Below are 10,645 nucleotides of genomic sequence, written 5' to 3' on the forward strand. Positions count from 1 at the left end.
AGTACATTTCTTGTCTGGGTAAGATCCCACAGCCCATTCTTCTTGAAAGAGAAAGGAAAAGATATGCTGGGCTTTTGACTATCTAAATCATTTCCAGATAAATACCACTGTCTTGTGAATCACATTTGTCTGCTGTAGAATGTAAGTTCTCCAGGGCAAGACCTTGTCTTTTCATAGGTTGTTTAAAATGGTGCAGGCACTTTTCCCGGTTTAGTAGACGGTTATAGTTTATAATGAAAGAATAAGAACAATGGCAGTCTCATTACATGTCTTAGAAACTTAGCGTGCAAGAGAAATCCCACTACATATACGTGGTAATTCTATTACAATCTATTGTAAAGGTATATTCTTCACTGGGAAAAATCCATGAATTCATTTCTCCAAATCTAGAAAACTGATAGACCAGTGAGAGTTAATTACATAAAGATTCTTTGCTTTACAAGGCAGTTTCACTAAAGAGTCTCTAAATAGCCAGATCTCTGTTTGGAGTATTCAAAACTGGATTTGATTTACAAAATGTTGATTAGACCCAACTTTTCAGGAGCAAAGGGAGTAGGCAAAAATGGGGTATTGTCTGCCAAGTGTCAATGGTGAAGTCTCGATGAGGACAGTGAAACCCCTTCCATCCCTTGAACCCATCAAACCAGAACGCCCAAGTGTGGCAGGAGGCTTTGGCAACTCTTCAGGTGGTCCTCATTTCAGGCAGCAAACCTGCGCCAGCACTGGGGTCTCTGGTCATCATTAACTGGGACTCTGGTAGGTGAGGACATCAATCCCTGCTCTGAAGCAGTCATGCATTATTCAAAAGGTACTGAAATATTAGTTTAAATAGGGATACTTTTTAATGGTCAGTTATAGAGCAATAGCTGATGACTATTATCCGAATAAATGAAAAAAGAATTTTGGAGGAAATATGATGCATTTCTTGCTCCACATATAAGTCATGGGTAAAGAGGAGAAAAAGAGGAGAAGCTGAAATAGAACCAGAGTCAGAAGTAACAGCATCCGGATTATAAGCAGGCAACCATTTTTCCTCCCCATGTCAAACCCTCTTTCTTTAAGAGTACAGCACATAAAAGCAGATGGGTAGACTTCCATCATTCCTGCTAGCTCTTGATTCTGTTGCATAGCAGAAAAGAGCAACAATGTTTGCTGTATCATTCAATTAAGCAAGTATTGTGCAGGCACCGTGCTAGACTCAAAAATAGGAATAAAACAGTAACAAGGAGAGAAGAAAGTGAACATTTAATAGAACACTTGTGTGTTTTCAAAAGCCACACAGTGTCTTGGTGCTGTTACAAGCTGGCTCCTCCAGCAGAAAGATAAGCACACTCCATTTCAAGGCTGGCTAATGTAACCAAAGGCACTCTTCAGATTTTTCCAGGGATCCTAAACCAACGGTTGACTAGTCTCTGTCCATAGTTAGACAGGCTGATGAGAGACCTTTGGGAACTTCTCTCCATTGTGCAGGAAGGCTATTATTAATAGTATATCAAAGGCACCAAACATTTTGAAAAGCATTAGGGCCAATGAAGGAATACCTTGTGAAAAGTACAATGCACAGAATTTTTTAGAAGACTGTTCATTTCTGGACTCCTCTCAGTGATTTTGATCTTCCTGCCTGGTATGTTTTGTGTATGCTTTGTGTGCTCACGGGTGGGTAGATTGTCAGAAGGGAAGAGGCGTTTAATAAGGTGAGTGGTTTTGGGCCTAGTGCTGAAGAGTGTGTGAGGGAGGAAAGGAGGATCAGGAGTCAGGTGGAGCAAAGGGCCACTTGGAGCTCCTGGTGGTGAAATTCTGTTTTCATTTATTTGGATAATAGTCAAAGGAAAACTGTTACTTTGGATTATTCGATGCTAAATGCACGTTCAGGTTTGTATTTCAGGCTCTGCCACCCTGGAATTCAGAAATGCCCCCAAGCATCTCTCTCCCGCACAGTTTGTGTTCAGAGCCAGGGGCAGCACCGATAGGATTCAGGAAGGGGAGATCCTCCTCAGCCAAGGGGGAAAGTCTAACCTGTGCCCCGAGAGGAGCTGGGTCTCCAGAGTGTGAAAATACTTTCCTGGGACCATCTGGGGAAAGACTGAGAGTGAGGAGCCTGGCAGCTGGAGAACTGAAGCTTCAGCCTTCCGTGGGCATGGGAGTACAGAAGGGGGGTCGCTCAGCGGGTGGAGGTGGGGTTGCACCTCGTAGCCCCTGGACAGGCAGGTATTGAGAACCTGGGCGGCCGGGGCCTCGCTCTGCCAGGAACACGGTGTTGGGGTATTAGGGGAGGGTGGGGGCCTGAGGGGTGGCTTGGAGCCCTGGCGGTAGCTGCCTGACGTCACCGGCCTCTCTGGCAATAGGCTGCGAGCTGAGCTCCCCGAAGCGGCGGCGGCGGCAGCGGCGGCAGCAGCGCGGTGGGTCTCCGGCCCCTTCACTCCGCGCCTTCTGCAGCCGCCACTGCAGCCGGGCGGCGGGGCCTCTCTCCCTGCAGCCAGCTGGCGGGCCCAGGTAAGAAACGCTGGGGGCGTAAAGGCTCCCGGCCGCCCGGCGGCTGCGCGCGAGGCGGGGAGGACCGGCCCGGCGGCCCGGGCAGGCACCCCTGGCCCTCCAGCTCCGGCCCCCGCCCGGGCCCGAGTCGTGGCCCGGGCTTGCGCGCCGCCTCGCTGCTCCGCAGTGCAACAGTTTGCAGCTGCCTCTTGGGAGCGGCAGGAAGGCTGTGCTGCGCTGCGGGTTTGCGGGCTCTGGTCCCCGGGAAGAGCCTCAGGCCCTCGGGCTGAGAGAGAAGGCCAGAGAGAAGGTCCGTTCTCCAAACTTTGCAGACGGGAACCCTCCCCTTTCCATTTACAGGTCCCGCAGAAAGAAGCAAGATACCGAGAAATGGGGGTGGAGGGGTGGGGGAGACAAGAAGGCGGGGAAGAGGGAGAGATTTGCGGGGATGTGCTTCAGCTGAGAAAGTGCTTCGTCTGCCTTTCTTTATTTAAGGGTGGGGTGCGGCTGCCAGGTGGAAAGAATACAGGAAGGATGGGACGCGATCTTGCGCGTCCGCTGCTGTCGCGGACAGAGGCGGAGTGGAACGTGGGGCGCGAGGGGACCCCCTGGGAGTGGGACTTAAGAGATCTGACGCGGTCCGGGGCGAGAGGGTGGTGGGGGGAGGGAAGCGAGCTCTGCGTACCCGGTGGCAGGGGTGAGTGCCGGCGAGGGTAGGCTCCAGGCGGAGGTCTCCGCTGAGAGGAGGGCGTCTGAAAGAGGAGAGCCAACACTCCGGGAAGTAGGGACCGGGCTCCGACGCGGCTGCAGCTTCGGTTGCAATTAGAAAGTTGCGGAGGGCTCCGGGGAGACTACCTGATCTGCTGAGTAATCCGCATCTGCGCGGTGCCAGCACAGACCCCCTTCCCGCGTGTGGCGCGAGCGAGTGGCTGGAGGCTCCGGTGCGCGGCCCCCGGGCGGGCGGACGGGGGTCTGGGGCTGCGGAGACGCCTGGCAGCGCGCAGCCGAGGCGGTGTGCCTTGGAAGGACGTTTGGCAGTGGTGGGCGATCATTCCCTCCCGCCGCCCTACCCGGAGCAGCGGCTGGGATCCTAACTAAGCCTGCTCTCTTTGCAGCCTGGTGCCTCGGCGGCGAAGGAAAAGGCGCGCGGAGCCACGTTCCAGGCGGGGCCGGAGAGGATCTCCCCCGGGCCGCTCGCTCCCTCCTGGCCGGCTCCTGCGCCCGCAGCTGTTCCTTTAGTCCTGCTCTCGCGCGCACACCCGGGCCCGGCCCCTGGAGTAGTTTCGGGTGGCGTGGGTTCCCTTCTCTTCTTGGCTGGAGGGAACCGTGTGCCCAAGAGGGGAAGCCTGGTGGGCCTGGCCCCTCCCAGCCCAGCGCCGATGAGTGCCAGGGCGCCCAAGGAGCTGAGGCTGGCGCTGCCGCCGTGTCTCCTCAACCGGACCTTTGCTTCTCCCAACGCCAGCGGCAGCGGCAACGCGAGCGCTCGTGGCCCGGGCGCAGGCGGCGGCGGCACCTGCATCACGCAGGTAGGACAGCAGCTCTTCCAGTCCTTCTCTTCCACGCTGGTGCTGATTGTCCTGGTCACCCTCATCTTCTGCCTCATCGTGCTGTCCCTCTCCACCTTCCACATCCACAAGCGTAGGATGAAGAAGCGGAAGATGCAGAGGGCTCAGGAGGAATACGAGCGGGATCACTGCAGCGGCAGCCACAGCGGCCGGGGGCTGCCCCGGGCCGGCGGCCAGGGCCCGGCCTACGCAAAAGAAACCCGGTTAGAGAGGCAGCCCCGGGACTCTGCCTTCTGCGCCCCCTCCACTGCCTCCTTCTCCTCTTCGTCCGCCAACGTCCGGCGCCCAGGCCCCTGTTCTCCTCCGCCTACACCGCCCGCCCCCAGTCCGCAAGGAGCGCATGCCGCCTCCTCCTGTTTGGACGCCGCTGGCGAGGGCCCTTTGCAAACGGTGGTACTGTCCTGACTGCCAGGCCCTCTCTGATCCCCTTTCTCCTTCCCGATGCCTTTGCTGTCTTCTGCTTTTTTCCTCCCTCCTTCCCTTCCCTTCCTTTTCTACTTGCCTCTGGCCCCCTTTTCCTCTTCCTTCTTTCCATCGCTACCTTCCCCTTATACCGTTTCTCCTCCGCCGAGGCACTGTGCGGTATTTGTAAATACGGGGCAAGGAACGTCTCGGAAGAAGAAATAATGCTGATAATAATACTTTATTAATATTTATGGTAATTATAATAATCCTAACAGTCCAAGCGCATGACAAATCACATAATTTCTCATTGTCAATGAAGGATGTGTCTTCCCTCACTGCCCCAGCATCCCCTCCCCCAACCCAAAAAGGAGGAGAAACCGCACAAGCTACCAAATATATTAAAGGCATTCGCCCCCTGGGGACAACGGGAGGGGAGGGGGCTCAGTGGTGTTGTACATAGCTGTCAAGGTAAGGGTCCGCTACCTTTCTTACCCTCTCACTTTTCCTTTAGCCTCCCTTCCCTCCCTATTCCCATCCCCAGCCAGGCTCAGGCAATATTATATTACAAAGAAAACGTCTACATTTAAGCAACAGGACTACAAGAGGCCACAGCGACAACTCTACAACTCGGTGAAACAAAATTAAAGAGACTAGCTTAAGGGCAGATATTTCAATCCCTGCACGGACCCAGAAAAGGAGGCAGCGTTTATGACAGGTACCCCTCTCTAGTTAGCCCTCTCTTGGTTCACCATTCCCCCTTTTAGGACAGGGCACTTTAATTTTCTTTTAGAAATGTCCCTCGCTGGTCGAGAATAAGTACGATAAAATCATTACATAAGTTTAAATCAAAACTAATCCGCTTTCGCTCCTTGCCCCACCGCTGCCTGTATACCTTTCTCTTGCAACCATTTTCAGAATTCACTAAGGGCCCGGGAGCTATCCAGCGAAGTCTGGTGCTGAAACCGCTCCGCCCTGCTGGTTATTCACTCTGGTTGTGTAGGTGAAGGAGGAGCTCTTGGAAAGTGACTATTGTAGCTTTCTATTGGTTTCTTTCTTCTTTTTCAATATTCGGGTTTGCGTGTACTATTGATTTACTTATTATTAGACATCTAATAAGTTACCTTTTTCGTAAAAAAATTATATATATATATATATATTAGGTGATGTGCAGTACTGAAAGTGCAGTATTTAACCAACCAGAATGTTTCTGTTTTACTTTTAGAACAAGTGTACCTTTGTTACATATTTATTCTATTGGTACCAAATACTGACTCAAACTATAGTTCTGTACTACGTCCTTCAAACTGTATATTCTTGTTCTTAATTTCCAGCTGTGGATAAATGGTTACCTCCGGACGAGGAATTCAGTGGTGCAGACCTGCTCTGCTGTTTTCAGAAGTGTTCTTTTGTATGTTACTGTGTAGTACACTGTTATGAAAAGATGACATATATGTTTTCTTTTTTCTCTTGCGAATAACAGAAATAACCACCACAACAGAAAACAAACAAATAATGGATGTGCAGGAATGCCATCTATTAAAACATGGTTAATACTTAAACAGTGCCTGTAGTCCTCCCTGCATGCAATTACCACCTGGAGGCAGTGATGTGTGTGCCTGCTTTTACTGTATATGTTTGAGAGTGAGACTGGTGGGGATGTTGGGCAATTTGGATGACAGGACATGCAAATTTCGAGAGAGGTTAAATCCAGTAACTACTTATAGGAGATGTTTGCAGCTTGTTTGTTTAGAAATACGTGTCTGCCTCTGTGATGCATCAAAGAAGAGGCTCACTCACTCTTTCAGAGTCTGGCTTAGCTAAATTCTGAATACATGAAAAAAGATTGAGGGAAAAAGTGGGAGAAAAAAGTAAATATTCTGTTCTCCCCATACCAGACAAGACCATTTGTGTTAGAAATGGAGTCCACCTCTGGTGATTTACACTTTGTTTCCCTTGAATTGATGATAGAAGGGACCAGAAACATATCATAATCTTAATTATATGCAGTGGCAGCCCTTGGAAAATATTTCAATCCTGGAATAGACAGATATTCAAAAGTCTGGAAAATGTATGGATAAGAATGGTTTACAAAAGGCATAACCCGAAGCCTTCTCACTAACCTGCAGGGTGTAATGCAACAGTGCCCCTAGGTGCATCCCTCTCCCAAGTAACTAGTTGTTCTAGACTTTCTATCTTGTGCTCTTATCCAGAGAAGATATTACTCTGAGGATTTAGATCATCTACTAAATTGCCCAAGGTCAGTCTGAAATTTTTATAAAATCATAAGATTAATTTTATTCACCCATTTAATTTTCACCCACGTTGTTTCTCAAAGCACAGAGGATCATCATTTAAGCATGCCATGGTGTAATATTAGGAAGACCAGGTATAATCTTAGGGTACAATATATTAAACAATGAACCAGATTTTCTCCAGTGCCTTAGTCACTTCCTAGTAATAAGTAAAAGAACGCATTAATTCTCTCAGGCCACTAGGGAATCCTTTAGTACATCAAAGCTCTACATTGTACATCAGAATGACTAAGGCACTGTGAAAAAGAAAGTCCATTAATTTCTGTAGCTCACCCTCATCTAGCTGTAGCTCTTTACTACCTTGTCACACAATGACTTTTGGATTTGAAGTTTGAATAGAATCAGAGACCCAGAGGGGAAATTCCTCATTTCCAATGAACTCCACTAAGTACATAAATATTACTTTCTTCCATTTATTTGGTGTACTTTTTATAGTGAATAATTTCCCATTTTATTAAAGCAATAAGATGTTCTGTTGTGAGCAGTGCTGGATGATGATTCCATTTCCTTGGTGCTGAAGCTACTCATATGTTCTTGCCTTATGAATCATAGTGCATTCAAGGCATGCAATAATAATCCCCTGCCAAGGAGTAGCCTGTAAACTCTGGCGATGGGGGTAATTATGAAATTTCCTATATCATTTTCCCCAAAGGAATAGAGGGAGCAGGAGAAATAAAAACATTTATGAATATTGTAAAACAATATATTGATACCTCTAAATATGGGCACACATATCTGTAATATGCTTTTATTGTGCACCTCTAAGTGTGTATGCCTTTCTCCATTGACAATGGTTTGATATTTTTAATCAATATAATTAATAGTGCTCTGTGTGAAGATAATGTGGTTCATGAGTAAAATTTCATTCTGAGATTAACTTACTCAGAACCATAAGCATCTGGTTGCATCACTTGGTATTTTTTATGAGACAGAAAAGGAATTACATGAAATTCTGGTAATGCCAGGCCCCACACCAAATTACTGCAATAAGCACATAGCCAAGTAATTTGCACAAAACCTATTTAAAGCCCTGCTTCTTATAGCGCTGAGTTGACAGTCTCAGGAGTTTGGGATGCTACCAACAGGGCATTTTGATTTTCATTTATAAGAAACAAAAGGCAGTCTTGAAATAGCTAAATTTATTTTAAGGATTTTATTCACTGATGTCCCGTCAAACTAATTGCTTCACACCCCTGTAGCTACAGCTCAACTTCTGCACTTGCTATTCAATGTTAATAAGGTGGCATGCTTGATTCTTACCGTTCTTCAAGATAAGAAAATTGGAGAGAGAATGCCATTATGTCAACTGTATGGGACTCTGAATCTTAAAGATGTAGATGGATATAATCTTCTTTAGAATTTATATACACCCATAGATATGTATTTATATATGCATACATTTTGTACAAATTTACAATGGACCTTTTGTATTCTCTTTTCTGCCATTACAAGAATGAGATGGAAACCAAATAGTTGTTCCATTCTCTTATCCAGAGACGATACTGAGAAGTCAGAAATATGCATGCACTTATTTCTCTGGAGTCAAATCTGAATGACTTCCTCATTATTTAATGAAAGGGGAGAGTCCTGGTTGGCTTGGGAAACTGGTAATTAGATACATTTCCTTTCCTAGGTTAGTGGCTCAAACATAGCAATGATAATGATGTTATGACCATCTCTATGTGGTCCTAATGTCTAGATGGAAAGCAAAAATATCCAGAAGAAGTTCAGAGCCATCTAGACTACAAACCTGGATTGTGGCTAGATTTTTCATTTTCAACCTATATGTTGTATGGAGATATAACTTATATCTTCATAGCTAAAGGTAAAGTGGAAATTTATCATTATCTATTTAGTTTGTTGAGTAGTTTTTAGAAATTATGGGTAAATTAGGGTTCAACAAAACTTCCTTGGCACCTGAATTTTTCACCAGTCTGTCTACATCAGTTAAATGAATTAGGTAATGTTGAAATTTCAGTTTTTCCATTGTACAGACATATGCTTTAAATGCTTTTCTGTGGGTGATATTTGAGCAATTGGTAGCTGATACTACTTGGAAGTTATAGATTACATTAGAACGAGAAGTTTTAATCTAAGCTGGTCCAGCTCCTCAAGTCCATTCCTTTGTGAATCTGGACTTTGAATCTGAATCTGAAAAGCCACTTACCTGAGTGATCCTCCTTTGGAAACAGTGATTATGGCCCATAGACATTTCAGTTCACATTAGAATTAATTGCACTATTTATTGCAAGGATATTTAATCACTAGTTTGATTCTAAGCCTGGTTCTGATTTGGGTTTTGATTTATTTGCTAACATTTGAGAAATAGCTTCTATGGCTTGACATTAATACTAATTAATGTCACTAACCTAATAATACAATTGGAGCCATGTAGGGATGCTTAGCTGAGAATAAGAATTTAACTTTGTGGAACAATGACTTATCAAGGTGGTCTCACCTGTTAGAGGCAGGGAAATTTCCCTGACATTTTTGATTTCATTGGGTTGTTTCTATAGAAAGATTAACAATGATAGCAACAACAACAACAGAGAAACTGATTTTTGAACTTGATTATATCCAATAGACAAAATAAAATAGATATTAGAGTTCATGGAAAATTTGTTTTGCTTTTCTATCAATAAAAGAATTTTCTTGTTAATTGGCCTTTTGTATCCAATTTCCTTATTAATTTAATTTATAATACAGCAGGATTACAAAATTGCTTATTCTGTTATCCTCAGCTGCTAAAAGAAATGATAGAATTTTGAAAAATTCTCCATAGCTCATCTGATCTTTCTCATAAACCAACAGGCATCTAAGTAATGGCTAGAAAATCTGAATACTGATTGTAGGTTTTATCTCTACCACTGGAATCACTGGTCTAGAAGAAGGTACAGCCTCTTCCCAGTACAAGGCCCATTACTCCATCCTATCCCTACTCTCTAGGAGTAGCAGATTGTACATAGGTAATATGTCCCTTGAGCTGGGATAAACTTCCAGAGGATATGGAATTCTGGAGTGGAGATGTGTAGCTCTCTCTACTAAAGGCAGCAAGAAATAAGTGTTAGTGCCACAACCAAATCTCTCCCATGTTGTTCTTTGCTCCTACAAGATAGATATTCTCGAACTTCTGCTGTCTGGCTCAAGAGAGGTACAGGTTTTAACAGAACTAGTTCTCACAAGACTGGCAAGTCTCCACTCTCTGACTCCTTGGATTTCCCTGAGCAAACGTATTCCCTTTTGGCTGAAGTTTAATCACTTCTTCAAAAAAAAAAAAATGCTGTTTCCAAATATGTCCCAGGCTTGAATTGCTTCTGATGGGATTGGGCTTCTTTCTCTGAAAAGTGTCCCTACTTTTCAAATCTTTACAGACGTCTCTCTAAAGGTCCTGGCCTTGATCATATTGATTTGGCTCTTTAATTTTAGCCTAGCGTTTTGTTATCACTTCATTATGCAAAAATTTGCTGCACACAGATTCTGAAAATTTGTGAGTAACCCTTCCCCCCAAATGCTCTGAGGTGGCACAGATATTCACCCATCACATATATATGTGTAAAACAAATGAGGCTTCTCTATTTTGCTGTAGTTTGTTACCTTCATAAGGCTGTGCTTGTGAGGTAGTCATGTTAAGAAAATTCTCAAACTCTCAGAAGTTTTCTCCTTCCTCTGTTGCATCCCAAGGTGGTATCTGGTTCTAATTTATGTTATTTCATGGTGGCAGAGGAGGAAGATTCCTCAGACCTTTGTGGTGTTAAATATGTCCTTGCTGGTTCTGGGTGCAGAGTGGACAACTAGTCTGCTTCCTGAACTGGTGACTACTGTGATTCAGTGGGTCCCAATTAGTGCCCACCCCTGGAACCTGTGATCCTGGACATTTCTACATAGACTAAA

At 45.5% G+C, this 10,645-nt stretch overlaps 1 protein-coding gene across 3 annotated transcripts; it reads left to right on the forward strand.

Annotated features, from left to right (window-relative positions):
- Positions 1–2,363: 2,363 nt before the first annotated feature.
- Positions 2,364–9,413, forward strand: C27H11orf87 (chromosome 27 C11orf87 homolog). Of its 3 annotated transcripts, none has more exons than XM_071212318.1 (3): positions 2,364–2,493; positions 3,588–5,157; positions 5,774–9,413. In XM_071212318.1, exon 2 carries the CDS (start codon positions 3,852–3,854, stop codon positions 4,440–4,442), a length of 591 nt encoding a protein of 196 aa, XP_071068419.1. In that variant the 5' UTR covers positions 2,364–2,493; positions 3,588–3,851; the 3' UTR covers positions 4,443–5,157; positions 5,774–9,413. The 3 variants fall into 3 exon arrangements, with proteins under 3 accessions (XP_071068419.1, XP_004481168.1, XP_071068420.1); XM_071212319.1 differs by lacking the exon at positions 2,364–2,493 and adding an exon at positions 2,672–2,782; XM_004481111.3 differs by lacking the exon at positions 2,364–2,493 and adding an exon at positions 2,556–2,782 and having other exon boundaries at positions 3,588–9,413.
- The last annotated feature ends 1,232 nt before the right edge of the window (positions 9,414–10,645 follow it).

The sequence above is a fragment of the Dasypus novemcinctus genome, chromosome 27 (genome assembly GCF_030445035.2).
Source record: "Dasypus novemcinctus isolate mDasNov1 chromosome 27, mDasNov1.1.hap2, whole genome shotgun sequence".
Lineage (NCBI taxonomy): Eukaryota > Metazoa > Chordata > Mammalia > Cingulata > Dasypodidae > Dasypus > Dasypus novemcinctus.